Source organism: Sphaeramia orbicularis, chromosome 24 (assembly GCF_902148855.1).
Source record: "Sphaeramia orbicularis chromosome 24, fSphaOr1.1, whole genome shotgun sequence".
NCBI classification, from domain to species: domain Eukaryota; kingdom Metazoa; phylum Chordata; class Actinopteri; order Kurtiformes; family Apogonidae; genus Sphaeramia; species Sphaeramia orbicularis.
Genome location: NC_043979.1, coordinates 24,298,361 through 24,321,338, shown reverse-complemented (window position 1 = coordinate 24,321,338; position 22,978 = coordinate 24,298,361). Strand labels below are relative to the sequence as shown.

General features: G+C 41.8%; 1 protein-coding gene across 1 annotated transcript; it reads left to right on the top strand.

Annotated features, from left to right (window-relative positions):
* Position 1: 1 nt before the first annotated feature.
* Positions 2-20,594, top strand: LOC115414842 (deleted in malignant brain tumors 1 protein-like). Its single transcript, XM_030128204.1, has 16 exons — positions 2-318; positions 585-899; positions 1,065-1,379; positions 10,114-10,413; positions 14,556-14,864; positions 15,135-15,449; positions 15,612-15,926; positions 16,201-16,500; positions 16,587-16,895; positions 17,167-17,481; positions 17,644-17,958; positions 18,233-18,532; positions 18,619-18,927; positions 19,198-19,512; positions 19,676-19,990; positions 20,266-20,594. The coding sequence occupies exons 1-16, from the start codon at positions 108-110 to the stop codon at positions 20,592-20,594; spliced, it is 4,887 nt and encodes a 1,628-aa protein (XP_029984064.1). The 5' UTR covers positions 2-107.
* Positions 20,595-22,978: the final 2,384 nt, after the last annotated feature.

Here is a 22,978-nt window from a genome sequence, read left to right as displayed (position 1 = left end):
TATTTACAGGTATTGTTAAATTGGCTGGTGGGCCTAACCGCTGTGTTGGAAGAGTGGAGCTCTATGACAAAGGCCAGTGGGGGGCAGTGTGTGATGACTCCTGGGACATGTTTGATGCAGCAGTGGTGTGTCGACAGCTGAACTGTGGGATGGCTCACAAAATCACCACCACGCCCAAATATGGTCATGGCACAGGACCGGTCTGGACTGATCAGATTGACTGCCGTGGACAGGAGTCCATACTGTCTGTTTGCCCACGAAGTTCATTTAGCAACAACACTTGCAACATCAACTCAGTTGCTGGTGTCACCTGTACAGGTATGACCAACTATAGTCATTACTGTCAACACTTTTTTGCACAGAATTCTAAATTCATATCCGTGTGATCTTAATAATTCTCATCCTATTTTTCAAGGTTTTCATTGAATTGCAAAATGCACAACCTGCAATTTTTTTCAGTTGCAACTTGTATACACTGAACAAGAATTGTTTTGCCATGCACTTGAATTCTTTTGATGTTTTTTCAAAGAAGGCAATATTTCTAATGATGTATATGATTTTTATAATTTTTTTAAACTTCACAGAGGGTTTGACAGTCCGATTAGTCAATGGTAACAATCGCTGCTCTGGCAGAGTAGAGGTTTTCAGTGGTGGAGTGTGGGGAACAGTATGTGACACAGATTGGACCAGGACTAAAGCGAAGGTGGTGTGTGAGCTGTTGGAGTGTGGAAGGTCTGCGAAGGTTCCTGAGGGTGCTGAGTTTCTTCAAGGCACTGGACCAGTGATGGAAGCAACTGATTCATGTTTTACCAATGTGACATCTCTTGAACAATGTTCAGTCAGAGGTTTCAGAAATTCAACATGTGGACATGAAAAGGACGCTGGTGTTATTTGTGCAGGTAAACCCTTATAAACTATGTGTTAAAAAAAAAACGACAAAGATAATGAGCATTTCCTCTTTCATTGTATTTGGTTTATAGTTTACAAAGTTTTTACTGTGGAAGTGTAATACCAGTTAGTTAAGCTTAATGCTCAAGCACCACTAACATGAGACCTTTCTACAGGTGATCCAACCTTACGACTGGTCAATGGTACTGACCGATGTTCAGGCAGAGTGGAGGTTCTGTATAATGGTCTGTGGGGAACCGTGTGTGATGATGGCTGGGACATCAAAGATGTGGATGTGGTCTGCAGAGCCAAGAACTGTGGAACTGCCCTGAAAGCCAAGTCCAGTGCCTTCTTCGGTGAAGGTCAGGGACCCATTTGGCTGAGTGATGTCAACTGTTTTGGTAATGAGTCCTCCCTTTCAGACTGTGGACGCATCTTGTTTGGACGAAGTAGCTGTGACCATAGTGAGGATGCTGGTGTGGTGTGTTCAGGTATGGAAGACTATTTTCTGGAAATGTTAGTCAGTGTTTTTGTCTTTGCTTTATTTACACAATTTATTTCACAAAATGGCTAATTAGCTTATCACCTTTGATACAGTTAATGAATTATTTGTTGATTCTTTCTAAGAAGTGCAATTTGACATTGCAACTTTTTTCATTTCAGAACATGAATCATATGTCATTTATTATAACTATATGTGCGGTAACCCGAGGGCAATAATGCACGTACACTTTCATCTCCGTTTTGGTGTCTTTACTGAAGTTATGCTCATGGCTAACATAAACATACATTCACGAGGCAAACAGGTGCTGTGCGATCAGCACAATAACATGGTCAGGTACACAGGTATAAACACAAAGGTTCCGAGGTGCAAGGTATGAAACATAGTATGTTGTAATTATCCAAATTACGTCCAAAAATAAGGAAGCGAGACTCTCGGTTTAAAAATACGCATTCATTTACTGCGTGCGGCAACTTGAAAAAAAAAACACATATAACTTTCACAACTCATACTACTTACTTTTACACTTTTACATACATCTACTTCCGTGAAAATTTCCTATACCTTATGGGTAATGCTAAGCCTCATGGGAAACGTAGTTATCTTAATCTTAGCATTCACTATGGCTTACTTTAGCTCAACTTTTAACATAAGTCACATATGAAATATACTGTATATTTTTACTGTGAAATAAATTAACATGAAATTGCATGTGCATCATGAAATTATAATAAATCCAAACACAAATTACTTGTACTTTATCTTTCCCAAATAAAGTCACAACACAGTAACACTTTTCAGTCTGTAACACTTCTCCCCCTTTAAGTAAACACAAATAATAGGACTAACACCTACAAAATTACTTCACATTTATGAGTCCTGTAAAGTAAAGAAATTAAATTGCACCTGAGCCAACCTGAATTCCTATTTCAGTTCTACCATTTTAACAGGTATACAACAACATCCTGTACAGCTCAACAGGTGTACTCTTTTTTTAGTTTAACAGTTCAGTCTTTCTGGAGGCTTGTGTTGCCTCTTTGAGCTTCTCAGTGCAACAGTGGAGTCCCCAGATTGAGAAACAGACTGTGCTCCACTGGGAGGATTTGGGGCAGAGGCAGCAGCAGGTGAGACAGTTTGTTCAGACAGTCCATCAGGGGACAGCGACAGTCCATCAGTGCACACAGGTGCCACACAGTCCATGGAGCCCTTCACACTGTCCTTGTGTGAAACACTCTGGGACCCCTTCCCCTCTGCCTCAGTGCGGAAACACACATGATCTTGGTGCCTGCGAACCTGCCTGCCATCCCACAAGTCCACAACAAAAGAAACTGAACCTGACTGGTGGTGGATAACTCCTGGTAACCATGGTGAGCCACTGGAAAAGTTCTTAACATACACACAGTCCCCCTGCTTAAAACAGCCGCTCTCTGGCATGTTGGTCCCGTCTCACTTTTTGATCTGCCTGTGATCAGGCAACTTTTGCTCCCACATCTGGGCGAAGAAGGTCCAGATGAGATTTTGGCTTTGTCCCCAGCAACATCTCGGCTGGAGGTAAACCTGTTGTCATGTGTGGAGTAATCCGATACTGGAACAAGAAACATGCAAGCTTAGTTTCCAGCGAGTGTCCTGTCATTTTCCACAGTCCATCCTTCAGTGTCTCAACAGCACGTTCTGCTAAGCCGTTGGAAGCAGGGTGGTCAGGTGCAGTGCAGATGTGTTGGATCCCATTTTTCTCCACAAACTCCTTGAAAACTTCACTGGTAAAAGTGGGCCCGTTGTCACTGATAACAGTATCTGGCAGGGTGTGGGTGGCAAAGACACTTCTGAGAATGTCAGTGGTAACTGGGGCTGTGATTTTTGACATGATGTGTGCTTCCAACCACTTTGAATGCGCGTCCATCAGCACCAGAAACATGTGACCCATAAATGGACCAGCAAAATCCAGGTGGAGCCTGGACCATGGACGGGCTGGCCACTCCCGTGGGTGGAGAGGCGCAGGTGCGGGCATTTTCTGGTTACTCTGACACTGTGAGCATGCCTTTACCTTTTCTTCCACAGCACCGTCCATCCCAGGCCACCACACAAATGACCTGGCGAGGCTTTTCATCCTTGACAACCCGGGGTGGGCTTCATGTAGCACCTCCATTACCTGAGCCCGTCCCGGAGGCGGAATAATCACCCTGGAGCCCCAGAGGATACAGCCATCCAGCTCACTAAGCTCCAGCTGACACTTGACATAGGGCTTGAGCTCCTCTTGCTCAACTGTTACTAGCCAGCCCTGCAACAGCCATGTCTTGACTTGTGACAACACTGGGTCTCTTTCAGTCCACATTTTGATTTGTTTCGCTGTCACAGGTGAGTTAGACAGTCTGTCTAACAAAAACACAGTCTCTGGAAGTAGGCTAGTTTGGCTTGGGAACTCTGGGAGGGGAAGACAGCTAAATGCATGTGCATTTGCATTAAGGCTGAACGATATGGACAAAATTTCATATCTTGATATTCATGCCAGATATCTCAATATCGATACGATACGACTACGGGTTCGGTGAAAACCAAGCATTTTTCAGAAAAATACAAACATCATAATACAAAAGAGTGTGGAAAGTGCAGTTTTATTTATAAGAACTCACTGCCAGTCATCAACATTAACATAAAGTACAAATAAATAAATTGCAAATCAAACATTTTACTGCAGCTCTGCTTTACCAATAAATAACAAATATATGCAGCAGCTGGTGGAAGGTGAAACATTGAAAGTGCATTGAAGTGCAACATGTTATATTCTTCGAAAGACAACATAACTGTTTGCAGAAAATGCATTTGCTTCTCACAGAACAGAGGTAGTTACAGCACAGCTTCTACAGATTCTTTGCCAGGAACACTAGCTTGTTAACCATGTCTGGCTTCAGACAGGACCTCTCCACAACTCACAATGTTGCCTGATGCACTAATGGGAGAGCTGGTGGCCTGCATGCACAAATATTTTCTTGCCATGTTGCTAAGCCGGGGAAAGTTGACTTTGAGAGTTCTCCACCACAGAAGGGGGTCCTCTTCGTTGTCAGTTGTGGAGGACTGCATGTAGGTGCTCAGCTCAGCTTCTGTGGCAGGAGTGGGATCGATTGGTACTGTGGCACTTGCAGTGGATCTTTTGAAGAAGCTTGCCAACGACTTCTTAGCCTTTTTGGTGGGTGAGGGTGAAACTTCTTCCACTTTGGTGCAATCAACAGAATGCTAGAAAATAGTTTTAAAAAAAAGAACAATTGAATTAGTTTTATATTGTCATACAATATCATAATGAATGATCATCACTGTATGAATAACACAATTCAGCTAAATTTAAACTTAAACATTTACTAAAATGTTAGATAATGCGTTCAAATGGAAGAAACTGTTCTCATTTATCCATTCAAACCATTATTTTTACCTTAAGTTCCATCATCTTCATCTCTGACACCAGTCTGGCTTTGATGATGGGGACGTCGTCACACAAACCTGCTGGTCCTCCCTCAGGTCCCACTCTGCTAACGCACCTCTCATCTCCTGTGCTATATTGTCCCCTGTATGCTTCCCGGGGAAGAACGACGTCTGAAGACAGCGGGTCTTCAGGTCTAAGTTTTTTGTAATAAAATGGACCGTTAAAGTGACATAGGATTCAGTTGTCCGGCTCGACCACAGGTCCGTAGTTGTGGCAAAATGATCGATTTCACAGAGCTCAGATTCAACATTTATTTTACACTCATTATAGAGTTTCGGAATGGCCACTTGATTAAAATGTGTTTGGGATGGTATTTCACAATGCTTGTCCAGCGTCTGAACCATTTTTAAAGCCCTCTTTCGAGACTGTATACACGGGTACCGTGTCTTTTGCAATGTGGTATGCTATAGCTTCTGTAATGTCTTTATGTGTAGTGGATGTCGACTCTTACGGTGTCACACTACTGAACGCATCAGCAATCAAACTTTGCTTGGCTTCTTTTGGGATGACTGAGAAGTCCCCGGTGTTTCTCTCATTGCCATACACTCTTCGTGCAGCATGCGATGGTGTTGTTTCAGGTGGTGAAACATGTTTGTTGTGCTACCTTGCTTTGTCGCAATTTTTGCCAAGCACTACTTGCACAGCACCTGGCTCTGGTTCACATCATCCTTTTTAAATCCAAAATACCTTCAAATAATGGAGGATGATTTATGTTTTGGCACCAAATCAGATTCTGCACCGCCACCGGCCGCATTATCTTCCGCACTCATGTCACTTTTCTTTCTTACTTTTTAATTTCCCCGTTGTGGATGTAGTGTGTGTGTGTGTGTGTGTGTGTGTGTGTGTGTGTGTGCGTGTGTGTGTGTGTGTGCATCAGTCTCCATCTCCCTCACTCCCGCCCTCATATGTTTGTCATTGGTTGGCTTCAGCTGTCGATCCACAGCAAGCATGAAATAAGGTTTGTGGTTGGCTGACCTTAGCGGTGCATTCAAGGGCAATCGTAAAAATGATATTTGTTGTGATTCCAGAGCTGTACATGCAGGGTGAGCGCGGGGGAAATCTAAATCATTTATATCATTGCTTTTTTTTTTAATATTAATATCTTGAATGTTCATATCTAGATATAGATACTACAACAATATATCTTTCAGCCCTAATTTTTCATTTTCACTTCCTGCTTTGTACTCTATGCGATACTGATATGCGGACAATGTTAATGCCCAGCGCTGCACTCTTGTTGACGCCATTGGTGAAATACCTTTGGACTCACTAAACAGACCTATTAAGGGCTTATGGTCTGTAAAAATAGTAAAAGGGCGTCCATACAGGTACTGGTGAAACCATTTCACAGCAAAAACTACAGCTAGCCCCTCTTTCTCTAGCTGTGAATAACCCTTTTCTGCTGATGTGAGAGTGCGAGATACGTACCCAATAGGCTTTTCAACTCTGCCCTCCAGGCGATGTGAAAGGATCGCCCTCACTCTGTAGGGCGATGCATCACAGGGTAAGACAGCTTCCTTGTCTGGGTCAAAGTGCACGAGTTGTGGTGCTGAGTGCAACAGTTCTTTTACCTGCTGAAATGCCTTCTCCTGAGCCTGCCGCCACTTCCATGAACAGTCTTTGTGCAGCAGCTGATAGAGGGGGGCAAGCACTGTGGAGAGGTCAGGCAAGAACTTTCCATAATAGTTCACTCAGCCCAAGAATGACCTGAACTCTGCCACATTCTTTGGACTTGGAGCCTCCTTAATAGCCCTCACCTTCTCTGTCAATGGAGAAAAACCCTGAGCTGAAATCCTGTGACCCAGATAGGTGACACTTGGAGCCTGGAACACACTTGTTGCGCTTTAGACGCAGCCCTGTCTCTTTCATTCTCTTTAACACCTGGTCGGAATTTTGCAGAAATTTCCTCCTCTGTTTTACCTGTCATCAAAATGTCATCCAGGTAGACAGCAACATGTGGAATGTTCTGCAGGAGGTTGTCCATGGTGTGTTGAAAAATGGCTGGGCTGGATGCAACACCAAAAACTAGGTGGTTTTACTTAAACAGTCCCTCGTGGGTGTTGATGGTTACATATTGTTTAGAGTCCTCATCCAGCAGGAGCTGTTGATATTGTTAAACGGATCGTTTTTAATGGTAGTTGAATGGGACTTTAAATTTTACAGTGTCGGGTGAACATCATACATCATGCATCATGAACCAAAGTGGAGGAGAGGAAAAGTAACATCATTAGTTGTCTGCTTAATCTTTACATTACAAAGTTGTTTTGCTTGAAGAGTCTTTTTAATTTTGCAAATCTTAATTTATATTTAGTTATATTTTCCAACTGTATCTTGTATTTTTATTTTAAGAGGTACTGAACAGTCAGGTTTGATTCGTGTGTGTGTGTGTGGTTTTGATTGAACTAACACCTGCCTACGATGAACTCAGAGCAGAGGTCGTATTCTACCTAAAAGATCTATTTTTACATCTTTAGAAAGTAGTTGTGGTAAAGAGAGCATAGAGCAGAAAAAAACTGAATACGAACTAGGAGATTTTGTGGTCAAGACAAGCTGCCTAATAGTGCAGGTGTTGAGACTTGGATCGCTTTGCAGTTAGACTATGTAGAAAGATAGTTATTTTATAAGTTTTTGGGTTTAGATGCCTAACCAAGGTTGATTGACAGGCGTACACAGCACATGCTGACGTTAGATGCACTTTTGTTATAAGCTTTTCTTAGAAATAATGCTGAACAAATGACGTATAACGGATATGCTTTGCCCATATGTTATTATTAACCAATTGTGAGTCTTGTATTAATGAGGTCACAAGGAAATGTGAGTCTCCAACAGTCACTAAAGACTATAAAATGTAATGAGGGAGACGCCCTTCCTGTTCCTCCTTTTTTCTTTGTGTTTTTTTGACAAGTGTGTGTTTTATAGAGATACTAGTGGTAAACTGCCTTCTCTGATAATTCACAAGTTTTGATTTTTGTAAACTTTTGCTGTTTTAATAAACCAGATTCTGGACTAGACTTTTTTAAAAACTCCACCCTTCTCTTGGTGACTTTTTCTTCATTCTCCTGTTGTGTTCCCCCGACACCGACTACAAGTGGTAAGTCCTTTTTAAATTGTAGGGTACCCCCCATTCCCAGCAGTTGGGGTTTTTACCCTGGCTCCTTAGATTCTATGGGGCTCCTGGGCAGATAAAAAGACACCGTTGTCCTTTGCATCACGTAGATGTTTCCTAAAGTACCGAAGGTTACACTTTCGATGGAACAAATATAAAAAATATTGGAACAACAGTCTCTTCCTGAGATCCTTGAGTCTACGTGTTTTTACAATATGCATGGCTCATATCCAGCTTTGTGAATGTCCGTCCACCTGCCAGTGTTGCAAACAAATCCTCAACTTTCGGCAAAGGATAGGTGTCAAGTTGTGAGGCTTGGTTTATTGTCAATTTGTAGTCACCACAGACATGCACCTCACCATCCTCTTTTACCACAGGCACAATTGGCGCTGCCCAGTCAGAGAACTCCACAGGTTCAGTAGCACCTAACCGCTGCAGCCTGTCCCAACTCAGCTTCCACCTTAGCCTTCATGGCATATGGCACTGTGCTTGGTTTACAAAAACGTGGCTGTGCGCTGGGGTCCACATTCAACTTCACTGTTGTGCCACGGAGGGTGCCACGTTCATCCTTAAAAACATCTGTATACTTTGCTAGGATGTCTCCAATCACTCTTATGTGCATGATTTCCCTCCAGTTCAGGTGGATTTTCTGCAGAAGGTCACGTCCAAGCAGACTAGGTCCATCCCCCATTACCACTATCAGCCGCACTTTTGCCTCCTGTCCCTCATACACCACATTTACTTCTATAGCCCCAAGTAGAGGAATGCACTCACCCATATGTTGTCTCAGTTTGGTGTTAGTCTTTCTCAGAGCAGGCGCTTCTCCAGAGCACCACAACTTAGAGTAGGTGGTTTGGCTTATAACCGAAACAGAGGCACCCGTTTCCACCCCCATTTCCAGCTCTGCTCCATTTATTGGCAGCGTTGCACAGATCGGGTCTGTCCGGGGTTCACTGAGAACGATCATGTTAAACATGTTAAATGAACACTGCTCCTCAGGCTCCTCACTTTGCAGGTGATGCGTTTCCATTTTGGGATTTGACTTTCCCCACTCCTTTTTCCATGGCTTTTCAGCACCTCTGCACTTCGTTATGTGCCCCTTTTTCTTGCAGTTATGGCAAACAGCATCTTTAAAACAACAGTCATTAGCAAGATGCGCACCCCCACACCGGTAACATTCAACTGACTTCATCGGCTTACCTTTGTGTCCATTGAACAGACAGTGAATGGCGCTCTGCTGCACACTGACGTTAGCCGTTTGAATGTCTTTGGAGTTGTTAGTTGCCGTCTCCATTGCTTGAGCAATATCCAATGCTTTCTTAAAAGTTGACGTAGCTTCTTCTAACATTCTGCGCTGCATGCCGTCATCATTAATACCACAGACAAACCTGCCTCGTAGCATGTTGTCAAAGCACTGGTCCAAACTCACAGTATTCCGACAGTTGTCTAAGCTCCATGACAAAAGTGACAACTGGAACTCCCGCTTTGCGTGAATGTGTATGGAATTTGAAGCGCTGAACAACCACCGACGGCTTCGGGTTGTGATGATTTTGCACCAGCGTCACCAACTCGTTGAAGGCTAAGTCCCCCGGCTTCCGTAGCGTTGCTAAGTTGCACATCAACTTATACGTCTTGGCATCGCACACACTGAGGAGAATCAATCTTTTCTTTTCCTCCTCATCATTTGCCAGGAAAAAATGTTTGAGTCTCTCCACATATTCAATCCAGTCACCATCCCATTCGACAAATTCACTTAGCGAGCAGACTGTAGCCATTTTAAACTAAAGTTACACGAAACTTCGACACAAAACTACACTTAAAGCTACGTTGACAATTTTAATCCTCGTCGCCAATAAGTGTGGTAACCCGAGGGCAATAATGCACGCACACTTTCATCTCTGTTTTGGTGTCTTTACTGAACTTATGCTCACGGCTAACATAAACATACATTTTCAAGGCAAACGGGTGCCGTGCGATCAGCACAATAACACGGTGGGGTACACAGGTATAAACACAAAGGTTCCGAGGTGCAGGGTATGAAACACAATAATACTTTTCAGTCTGTAACAATATAGATTTATATTTCCATCAATCTCATTCAGATACCAACATTTTCTGATATTATTTCCTGTTTTTTATTAGCTTCCATCAGACTGGTCAATGGGACAGACCGGTGTTCAGGCAGGGTGGAGGTCTACCATGATGACCAGTGGTTACCAGCCCTTAACTTTAACTGGGGAATGAATGAAGCTACAGTGGTTTGCAGAGAGATGAATTGTGGAGATGCTGCACAGTTTTCAGGATCATCTTCTCAGGTTGAAGAACTGAGAGGATATAAAGTCAGTTGCACCAGTACAGAGAGCTCCCTGACACAGTGCACACTGACAGAATATGTCAGAACCAGCAGTGATCATATGAACGATGCATCTGTTGTTTGTTCAGGTAAGACTTCAAGACTAGATAGATAGATAGACGGACGGACGGACAGACAGACAGATATTATTCTGATGTATTCTGTGATACAGTCAGTCATATGGTCAATATCCTCCTCATGTGGATCACAGTGTACATTCCAGTCTGTTGTCTCATAGCGGTCCTGAAGTGCATCAGCAGCCTCCTGTGTCCACCTCCTCACCTTACTTCTGACTTCCAGTTTGTCTTTTTTCCAGTGGGAATTAGCATTTTCCATAAATATGTGGACCCTAAACCGAAAACTTTTGTGCATTAATATAATGTGAATAAACATATATGTATTTATTTCAAATAACATTTAAGAATTTAAATAATGAAAGATTTGAAATGTTTTCATACCTTTAATTTAATGTCATTTCTGTTTTCTTATTCAGCACCAATTCGGTTGGTCAATGGCGACAGTGAATGCTCTGGTAGAGTGGAGATCTTTCATGAAGGTCAATGGGGAACTGTGTGTGATGATGACTGGGGTACTCCTGATGCCATGGTGGTATGCAGACAGCTGGGATGTGGTCATGCAATTAATGCACATTCTGGTTCCCACTTTGGGAGTGGCAGTGGTCCAATATGGCTGGATGATGTGATGTGTGGAGGCGAAGAACTATTTCTAACACATTGTCGCCACAGTGGTTTTGGAAACAATAACTGTGGGCACCATGAGGATGCAGGTGTTACCTGTGTTGGTGAGAAACATATTTAAATCAAGCAGTTAGTGAAATGTATCAGATTTAGACCCTTTTTATGAATATATAGAAAAGCAACTTTTACCATGATTTGTTTATTTGCTTTGATTTGTTATTTTTCTTTCAAATCCTGGTGATCACAAGTATTTTATAAATATATCTGGCTGTGCAGATTGTCATTATATTCAAGATGATTTGTCCATGATTAATAAATGTGTCACGCTATTTAAAAAGTGTATTTATTACCCTGCATGTCAGGGACGGAATGTAAGAGGTTACAGAAGTTCACATGTTCAAAGTCTAATATGTACAGTATTATTTGCACATGCTTGCATATTTATGTGAATCGTTCAGACCTTGCAATAACATATGTCCTGAGATACAGACCTGATCAAAATCTTAAGACCAGTTGAAAAATAGCTAGAATTTACCTTTTGCACATTTGGATCTTAATGAGGTTTTAAGTAGAGCTACAATATACAAAAGCAAGAAGGGGGAGTGAGACAAAAAGCACTTTGAAAAAGTAATTTATTGAAAACAACAAGTAAACTGAAATAGGCTGTTTATCAGCTGATCAAAAGTTTAAGACCGCAGGCTATAAAAGCCAAAATCTGCTCAAAATTCTTATTTTCTGTCGGGCATTCACACGGTCATGCCCTCCTGATGGCTAAAGCTAAGAAGCTTTCTCTTCTTGAACGTGGTCAGATCGTCGAGCTGCATAAGCAAGGCCTCTGGCAGCGTGCCATTGCTGCTGAGGTTGAACGCAGTAAGACAGTCATTCTAAATTTTTTGACAGATTCTGAGCATTATGGAACAAAAAAGTCAAGTGGTAGACCCAAAAAAATTACACCCGTGCTGAGCTGGAGGATCCGATTGACTGTCTGTCAAGACACAGGGTCGTCCTCGACCCAAATTAAGGCCCTTACTGGTGCCGACTGCAGCGCAATAACCATCAGACGGCATCTGCGGGAAAAGGGTTTCAAAAACAAAAAACGAATTCAAAGATCTCGTCTCCTACAACGCCACAAAACTGCCCATTTAGACTTTGCCAGGGAGAATTAAACATGGGACATTGAAAGGTGGAAAAAAGTTTTATTCTCTGATGAGAAAAAATTTAACCTTGACGGTCCAGATGGCTTCCAACGTTACTGGCATGACAAGGAGATCCCACCTGAGATCTTTTCTACCCGGCACAGTGGAGGGGGGTCCATCATGATCTGGGGTGCTTTTTCATTCAGTGGAACACTGGAGCTTCAGGTGGTGCAGGGTCGTCAAACGGCGGCTGGTTACGTGCAGATGTTGCAGCGGGCATCCCTCATGACTGAGGGCCCTTGTCTGTGTGGGAACAGCTGGGTTTAAAAACAGGACAACGCTGCAGTTCACAATGCTCGCTTGACGAAGGACTTCTTCAGGGAGAATAACATCACTCTTTTGGACCATCTCGCATGTTCCCCTGATTTAAATCCCATGGAGAACATTTGGGGATGGATGGCAAGGGAAGTTTATAAAAATGGCCATCAGTTCCAGACAGTTGATGCCCTTTGTGAAGCCATCTTCACCACTTGGAGCAATGTTCCCACCAGCCTCCTGGAAACACTCGCATCAAGCATGCCCAAACGAATTTTTGAAGTGATTAACAAGAACGGTGGAGCTACTCATTACTGAGTCCTACTGAGAAAATTTTTTGTTCTGGTTTGGAGAGTTTTTTGTAATTTTTTGAGCTATGGTCTTAAACTTTTGATCAGCTGATAAACAGCCTATTTCAGTTTACTTGTTTTCAATAAATTACTTTTTCAAAGTGCTTTTTGTCTCACTCCCCCTTCTTGCTTTTGTATATTGTAGCTCTACTTAAAACCTCATTAAGATCCAAATGTGCAAAAGGTAAATTCTAGCTATTTTTCAACTGGTCTTAAGATTTTGATCAGGTCTGTATCTGGACACAAGTGGCTGGTAAGAACTTTGTTCACACTTGGGTTTTTAAAAGCATCACCAGATGTGTCTCAAACCATCACTTGTGATTGGATGTTAAATTCCTGCTTGATATCCAAATTAAAAGGTCATCTATAGCTTTAAACCAGAGTATGAACTACCCTTCCATAATTGGGGGGGACTCCCTTCACTTCTTCCAGCAGCTTGGCGTCCCTCAGATAATTGGTAAGATTCTGAATGTTTTAGGTCCAGATAAAATCTTGATAATAAGGGGTTATTGCCTTAGGCGGGGTACACACTTAAGGATTTTCTAAATCTGAAGTGATTTTTTTCATCTGTTACAGACCCCACACATGAAGACAAAAACTCAGGCATTGAACAGTTTTGACTGTACTGTGTGTGGTCTGCTCCAATAATCTCAACCCAGCACACCACACACATAATGACTCTGTCCCACCACCGATCTGGAATCTAGTCCTCCAAGCCAGAAATGTCACATGATCAAATGTGATCTAACAAAAATTAAGAAGAAGAAACAGCATGACTCAGGAGCAAAGTCCTGAATCGGGCTGGCAACACCCCCCCCCCCCCCATAATAAACAATATGTTCAGCATGAAGCAAGAACATTGCTTAGTAATGATACAAAGCTGATAAGCATATTTATTAGGCTACTAGTACTTATATAGTAATGTTGAAATATAGACTTTTAAAGGACTTGTAAGGGTTAACTTTAAAGTTACATAAAACGTTCGTCACCAAATTTTCATCAAATCTGTAACACCCGAGTGATAGCCTAAGTATCATGAATCTGTTGATCTTTCCGTGATTACACACCTGAATCACTCCCTTCACGGTGAACAACTTTGAAGTGTACTTCATCACAACCAGTCCATTTGTTTACATACTAAACTGAAACCTAAACCAAACTGTCACTCAGTCCTTTTCAGAATTCCACGCAGCCGCAGTATGGCCGCAGCAGCAACAAACACGGAAACAGCTTCATTGCTTCAATAGAGATTTGATGAAAAATTGTTGACGAATGTCATATGCAGCTATAATGTGTTCAAAGGAATTTACTGGTGATTCTTGACAGTCTCTTCTTTTCTGTTTCAGCTTCCATCAGACTAGTCAATGGGACAGACCGGTGTTCAGGCAGGGTGGAGGTCTACCATGATGACCAGTGGTTACCAGCCCTTAACTTTAACTGGGGAATGAATGAAGCAACAGTGGTTTGCAAAGAGATGAACTGTGGTGAGGCTGTACAGTTTTCAGGATCATCTTCTCAGGTTGAAGAACTGAGAGGATATAAAGTCAGTTGCTCCGGTACAGAGAGCTCTCTGACACAGTGCACACTGACAGAATATGTCAGGACCAGCAGTGATCATATGAACGATGCATCTGTTGTTTGTTCAGGTAAGACTTCAGACATTTTTGCCAAACAGACTGGGGATGATTTTTGTAGGGTACATTTATATTACATGATGTTTTGTTATTTACAGGTATTGTTAAATTGGCTGGTGGGCCAAACCGCTGTGTTGGAAGAGTGGAGCTCTATGACAAAGGCCAGTGGGGGGCAGTGTGTGGTGACTCCTGGGACATGTTTGATGCAGCAGTGGTGTGTCGAGAGCTGAACTGTGGGATGGCTCACAAAATCACCACCACGCCCAAATATGGTCATGGCACAGGACCGGTCTGGACTGATCAGATTGACTGCCGTGGACAGGAGTCCATACTGTCTGTTTGCCCACGAAGTTCATTTAGCAACAACACTTGCAACATCAACTCAGTTGCTGGTGTCACCTGTACAGGTATGACCAACTATAGTCATTACTGTTTACACTGTTTTGCACAGAATTCTAAATTCATATCCATGTGCTCTTAATAATTCTCATCCTATTTTACAGGTTTTCATTGAATTGCAAAATGCACAACCTGCAATTGTGTTCTGTTGCAGTTTATATTGTATACACTGAACAAGAATTGTTTTGCCATGCACTTGAATTCTTTTGATGTTTTTTCAAAGAATGCAATATTTCTAATGATGTAGGTGATTTTTATTATTTTTTTAAACTTCACAGAGGGTTTGACAGTCCGATTAGTCAATGGTAACAATCGCTGCTCTGGCAGAGTAGAGGTTTTCAGTGGTGGAGTGTGGGGAACAATATGTGACACAGATTGGACCAGGACTAAAGCGAAGGTGGTGTGTGAGCTGTTGGAGTGTGGAAGGTCTGCGAAGGTTCCTGAGGGTGCTGAGTTTCTTCAAGGCACTGGACCAGTGATGGAAGCAACTGATTCATGTTTTACCAATGTGACATCTCTTGAACAATGTTCAGTCAGAGGTTTCAGAAATTCCACATGTGGACATGAAAAGGACGCTGGTGTTGTTTGTGCAGGTAAAACCTTATAAACCATGTGTAAACAAACAGACAAACATAATGAGCCTTTCCTCTTTCATTGTATTTGGTTTATAGTTTACAAAGTTTTTACTGTGGAAGTGTAATACCAGTTAGTTAAGCTTAATGCTCAAGCACCACTAACATGAGACCTTTCTACAGGTGATCCAACCTTACGACTGGTCAATGGTACTGACCGATGTTCAGGCAGAGTGGAGGTTCTGTATAATGGTCTGTGGGGAACAGTGTGTGATGATGGCTGGGACATCAAAGATGTGGATGTGGTCTGCAGAGCCAAGAACTGTGGAACTGCCCTGAAAGCCAAGTCCAGTGCCTTCTTCGGTGAAGGTCAGGGACCCATTTGGCTGGATGATGTCGAATGTTTTGGTAATGAGTCCTCCCTTTCACACTGTGGACGCATCTTTTTTGAACGAACTGGCTGTGACCATAATGAGGATGCTGCTGTGGTGTGTTCAGGTATGGAAGACTATTTTCTGGAAATGTTTGTCAGTGTTTTTGTCTTTGCTTTATTTACACAATTTATTTCACAAAATGGCTAATTAGCTTTTCACCTTTGATACAATTAATGAATTATTTGTTGATTATTTCTAAGAAGTGGAATTTGATATTGCAACTTTTTACATTTCAGAACATCAATCAAATGTCATTTAATATAACTATATGGATCTATATTTCCATCAATCCCATTCAGATACCACCATTTTTTATATTATTTCCTGTTCTTTATTAGCTTCCATCAGACTGGTCAATGGGACAGACCGGTGTTCAGGCAGGGTGGAGGTCTACCATGATGACCAATGGTTACCAGCCCTTAACTTTAACTGGGGAATAAATCAAACTACAGTGGTTTGCAAAGAGATCAACTGTGGAGATCCTGTACAGTTTTCAGGATCATTATCTCAGGTTGGAGACCTGAGAGGATATAAAGTCAGTTGCACCGGTACAGAGAGCTCTCTGACACAGTGCACACTGACAGAATATGTCAGGACCAGCAGTGATCGTATGAACGATGCGTCTGTGGTTTGTTCAGGTAAGACTTCACACATTTTCAACAACCAGACTGGGGATGATTTTTGTAGGGTACATTTATATTAGGTGATGTTCTGTTATTTACAGGTATTGTTAAATTGGCTGGTGGGCCTAACCGCTGTGTTGGAAGAGTGGAGCTCTATGACAAAGGCCAGTGGGGGGCAGTGTGTGGTGACTCCTGGGACATGTTTGATGCAGCAGTGGTGTGTCGACAGCTGAACTGTGGGATAGCTCACAAAATCACCACCACGCCCAAATATGGTCATGGCACAGGACCGGTCTGGACTGATCAGATTGACTGCCGTGGACAGGAGTCCATACTGTCTGTTTGCCCACGAAGTTCATTTAGCAACAACACTTGCAACATCAACTCAGTTGCTGGAATCACCTGTACAGGTATGACCAACTATAGTCATTACTGTTTACACTGTTTTGCACAGAATTCTAAATTCATATCCATGTGCTCTTAATATTTCTCATCCTATTTTTCAAGGTTTTCATTGAATTGCAAAATGCACAACCTGTAATTGTGTTCGGTTGCAACTTATATTGTATACACTGAACAAGAATTGTTTTGCCATGCACTTGAATTCTTTTGATGTTTTTTCAAAGAATGCAATATTTCTAATGATGTAAGTGATTTTTATTATTTTTTTAAACTTCACAGAGGGTTTGACAGTCCGATTAGTCAATGGTAACAATCGCTGCTCTGGCAGAGTAGAGGTTTTCAGTGGTGGAGTGTGGGGAACAGTATGTGACACAGATTGGACCAGGACTAAAGCGAAGGTGGTGTGTGAGCTGTTGGAGTGTGGAAGGTCTGCGAAGTTTCCTGAGGGTGCTGAGTTTCTTCAAGGCACTGGACCAGTGATGGAAGCAACTGATTCATGTTTTACCAATGTGGCATCTCTTGAACAATGTTCAGTCAGAGGTTTCAGAAATTCAACATGTGGACATGAAAAGGACGCTGGTGTTATTTGTGCAGGTAAAACTTTTTAAACTATGTGTAAAAAAACAGACCAACATAATGAGCATTTCCTCTTTCATTGTATTTGGTTTATAGTTTACAAAGTTTTTACTGTGGAAGTGTAATACCAGTTAGTTAAGCTTAATGCTCAAGCACCACTAACATGAGACCTTTCTACAGGTGATCCAACCTTACGACTGGTCAATGGTACTGACCGATGTTCAGGCAGAGTGGAGGTTCTGTATAATGGTCTGTGGGGAACCGTGTGTGATGATGGCTGGGACATCAAAGATGTGGATGTGGTCTGCAGAGCCAAGAACTGTGGAACTGCCCTGAAAGCCAAGTCCAGTGCCTTCTTCGGTGAAGGTCAGGGACCCATTTGGCTGGATGATGTCGAATGTTTTGGTAATGAGTCCTCCCTTTCACACTGTGGACGCATCTTGTTTGGACGAAGTGACTGTGGCCATAGTGAGGATGCTGGTGTGGTGTGTTCAGGTATGGAAGACTATTTTCTGGAAATGTTTGTCAGTGTTTTTGTCTTTGCTTTATTTACACAATGTATTTCACAAAATGGCTAATTAGCTTTTCACCTTTGATAGAATTAATGGATTATTTGTTGATTCTTTCTAAGAAGTGCAATTTGATATTGCAATTTTTTTATTTCAGAACATCAATCATATGTCATTTAATATAATTGTGTGGATCTATATTTCTGTCAATCCCATCCAGATACCACCAATTCCTGATATTATTTCTTGTCCTTTATTAGCTTCCATCAGACTAGTCAATGGGACAGACCGGTGTTCAGGGAGGGTGGAGGTCTACCATGATGACCAGTGGTTATCAGCCCTTAACTTTAACTGGGGAATGAATGAAGCAACAGTGGTTTGCAAAGAGATGAACTGTGGTGAGGCTGTACAGTTTTCAGGATCATCTTCTCAGGTTGGAGACCTGAGAGGATATAAAGTCAGTTGCACCGGTACAGAGAGCTCTCTGACACAGTGCACACTGACAGAATATGTCAGAACCAGCAGTGATCATATGAACGATGCATCTGTTGTTTGTTCAGGTAAGACTTCAGACATTTTTTACAAACAGACTGGGGATGATTTTTGTAGGGTACATTTATATTAGGTGATGTTTTGTTATTTACAGGTATTGTTAAATTGGCTGGTGGGCCTAACCGCTGTGTTGGAAGAGTGGCGCTCTATGACAAAGGCCAGTGGGGGGCAGTGTGTGGTGACTCCTGGGACATGTTTGATGCAGCAGTGGTGTGTCGACAGCTGAACTGTGGGATAGCTCACAAAATCACCACCACGCCCAAATATGGTCATGGCACAGGACCGGTCTGGACTGATCAGATTGACTGCCGTGGACAGGAGTCCATACTGTCTGTTTGCCCACGAAGTTCATTTAGCAACAACACTTGCAACATCAACTCAGTTGCTGGTGTCACCTGTACAGGTATGACCAACTATAGTCATTACTGTTTACACTGTTTTGCACAGAATTCTAAATTCATACCCATGTGCTCTTAATAATTCTCATCCTATTTTACAGGTTTTCATTGAATTACAAAATGCACAACTATTAATTGTGTTCTTTTGCAACTTATATTGTATACACTGAACAAGAATTGTTTTGCCATGCACTTGAATTCTTTTGATGTTTTTTCAAAGAATGCAATATTTCTAATGATGTAAGTGATTTTTATTATTTTTTTAAACTTCACAGAGGGTTTGCCAGTTCGATTAGTCAGTGGTAACAATCGCTGCTCTGGCAGAGTAGAGGTTTTCAGTGGTGGAGTGTGGGGAACAGTATGTGACACAGATTGGACCAGGACTAAAGCGAAGGTGGTGTGTGAGCTGTTGGAGTGTGGAAGGTCTGCGAAGGTTCCTGAGGGTGCTGAGTTTCTTCAAGGCACTGGACCAGTGATGGAAGCAACTGATTCATGTTTTACCAATGTGACATCTCTTGAACAATGCTCAGTCAGAGGTTTCAGAAATTCAACATGTGGACATGAAAAGGACGCTGGTGTTGTTTGTGCAGGTATATAAATATATAAACTATGTGTAAAAAAACGATAAACATAATGAGCATTTCCTCTTTCATTGTATTTGGTTTATAGTTTAAAAAGTTTTTACTGTGGAAGTGTAATACCAGTTAGTTAAGCTTAATGCTCAAGCACCACTAACATGAGACCTTTCTACAGGTGATCCAACCTTACGACTGGTCAATGGTACTGACCGATGTTCAGGCAGAGTGGAGGTTCTGTATAATGGTCTGTGGGGAACAGTGTGTGATGATGGCTGGGACATCAAAGATGTGGATGTGGTCTGCAGAGCCAAGAACTGTGGAACTGCCCTGAAAGCCAAGTCCAGTGCCTTCTTCGGTGAAGGTCAGGGACCCATTTGGCTGGATGATGTCAACTGTTTTGGTAATGAGTCCTCCCTTTCACACTGTGGACGCATCTTTTTTGAACGAACTGGCTGTGACCATAGAGAGGATGCTGGTGTGGTGTGTTCAGGTATGGAAGACTATTTTCTGGAAATGTTTGTCAGTGTTTTTGTGTTTGCTTTATTTACACAGTTTATTTCACAAAATGGCTAATTAGCTTTTCACCTTTGATACAATTAATGAATTGTTTGTTGATTCTTTCTAAGAAGTGCAATTTGATATTGCAACTTTTTACATTTCAGAACATCAATCCTATGTCTTTTAATATAATTATATGTATCTATATTTCCATCAATCCCATTCAGATACCACCATATTTTGATATTATTTCCTGTTCCTTATTAGCTTCCATCAGACTGGTCAATGGGACAGACCGGTGTTCAGGCAGGGTGGAGGTCTACCATGATGACCAGTGGTTACCAGCCCTTAACTTTAACTGGGGAATGAATGAAGCAACAGTGGTTTGCAGAGAGATGAATTGTGGAGATGCAGCACAGTTTTCAGGATCATCTTCTCAGGTTGAAGAACTGAGAGGATATAAAGTCAGTTGCACCGGTACAGAGAGCTCCCTGACACAGTGCACACTGACAGAATATGTCAGAACCAGCAGTGATCATATGAACGATGCGTCTGTGGTTTGTTCAGGTAAGATTTCAGACATTTTAGATAGATAGATAGATAGATAGATAGATAGATAGATAGATAGATAGATAGATAGATAGATAGATAGATAGATAGATAGATAGATAGATAGATAGATAGATAGATAGATAGATAGATAGATAGATAGATATTCTTCTGATGTATTCTGTGACACAGTCAGTCATATGGTCAATATCCTCCTCATGTGGATCACAGTGTACATTCCAGTCTGTTGTCTCATAGCGGTCCTGAAGTGCATCAGCAGCCTCCTGTGTCCACCTCCTCACCTTACTTCTGACTTCCAGTTCCAGAACAAAAATGTTCAGTTTACTTTTGACTTCCAGTTTGTCTTTTTTCCAGTGGGAATTAGCATTTTCCATAAATATGTGGACCCTAAACCGAAAACTTTTGTGCATTAATATAATGTGAATAAACATATATGTATTTATTGTTTAAATAACATTTAAGAATTTAAATGATGAAAGATTTGAAATGTTTTCATACCTTTAATTTAATGTCATTTCTGTTTTCTTATTCAGCACCAATTCGGTTGGTCAATGGCGACAGTGAATGCTCTGGTAGAGTGGAGATCTTTCATGAAGGTCAATGGGGAACTGTGTGTGATGATGACTGGGGTCTTCCTGATGCCATGGTGGTATGCAGACAGCTGGGATGTGGTCATGCAATTAATGCACATTCTGGTTCCCACTTTGGGAGTGGCAGTGGTCCAATATGGCTGGATGATGTGATGTGTGGAGGTGAAGAACTATTTCTAACACATTGTCGCCACAATGGTTTTGGAAACAATAACTGTTGGCATCATGAGGATGCAGGTGTTACCTGTGTTGGTGTGGAACATATTTAAATCAAGCAGTTAGTGAAATGTATCAGATTTAGACCCTTTTTATGAATATATAGAAAAGCAACTTTTAACATGATTTGTTTATTTGCTTTGATTCTTTTTTTATTTTTCTTGCAAATCCTGGTGATCACAAGTATTTCATAAATATATCTGGCTGTGCAGATTGTCTTTATATTAGAGATGATTTGTCCATGATTAATAAATGTGTCACACTTTTTAAGAAGTGTATTTATTACCCTGCATGTCAGGGACAGAATGTAAGAGGTTACAGAAGTTCACATGTTCAAAGTCTAATATGTACAGTATTATTTGCACATGCTTGCATATTTATGTGAATCGTTCAGACCTTGCAATAACATATGTCCTGAGATATCTGGACACAAGTGGCTGGTTAGAACTTTGTTCACACTTGGGTTTTAAAAAGCATCACCAGATGTGTCTCAAACCATCACTTATGATTGGATGTTAAATACATGCTTGATATCCAAATTAAAAGGTCATCTATAGCTTTAGACCAGAGTATGAATGACCCCTCCATAATTGGGGGGGGGGGGCTCCCTTCACTTCTTCCAGCAGTTTGACATCCCTCAGTCTATTTGTGAGATTCTTAATGTTTTAGGTCCAGATAAAATCTTGGTAATAATGGGTTACTGCCTTAGGCGGGGTACACACCTAAGGATTTTCTAAATCTGAAGTGATTTTTTATCTGTTACAGACCCCACACATGAAGACAAAAAATCAGGCATTGAACAGTTTTGATCGTACTGTGTGTGGTCTGCTCCAATAATCTCAACCCAGCACACCACACACAGAACGACTCTGTCCCACCACCGATCTGGAATCTAGTCCTCCAAGCCAGAAATGTCACGTGATCAAATGTGATCTGACAAAAATTAAGAAGAAACATGGCATGACTCGGGAGCAAAGTCCTGAATTGGGTCGGGCAACGCCCCCCCCACCACCACCCAAAAAAAAGAAAGGGTCAGGTAACCCGTAAACACATGTGGGGGCGGTTTTAAAATAATACATTTTCCACATACATGTACCAGTTTGTGTCAGTATTGTGACAGGTGAACCACATTTACCAGACAGTCCATGTCACTCATCATCGACATTAGAGAATGAAAAAACAAGTTGAATTTCTCAGTTGCTTTTCATGTTGCCGTGTTTAAAAACGGTACGGTTCACATTAGGGGTGTCTAATGGTTTTACATTAAAGTGTTCCTGTGTCTGTAGTTGATTGTAACAGTGGTGTTACTACTACTTCTGCTGGTTATAGGCAGGGCTGGACTGGCCATATGGAGTACCGGTCATTTTCCTGGTGGGTCAGTCAATCAAATTTAATTGATATAGTACCAAATCATAACAAAAGTTATCTCATGACACTTTTTATATAGAGGCAGTCAAAACCAGACTCTCAAGCCAATTTACAGAAACCCAACAGAATCCTCCTGGAGCAAACACTTGGTGACAGTGGTGAGGAAGCTGCAACTGGGGAGTGGTGAGCAGATGGGGTTAAAGAGAGAGGGTAAAGGAAGAGAAAGAGAGATTGGG

What these genes read in the sequence shown, in the direction of transcription:
- LOC115414842 (XM_030128204.1), top strand. Translation starts at nt 108, where the DNA reads ATGTTTGATGCAGCAGTGGTGTGTCGACAGCTGAACTGTGGGATGGCT. An exon ending in TGCTGGTGTCACCTGTACAG is followed by an intron (nt 319 to 584) that starts GTATGACCAACT and finishes TAAACTTCACAG; the next exon opens with AGGGTTTGACAGTCCGATTA. An exon ending in CGCTGGTGTTATTTGTGCAG is followed by an intron (nt 17,482 to 17,643) that starts GTAAAACTTTTT and finishes ACCTTTCTACAG; the next exon opens with GTGATCCAACCTTACGACTG.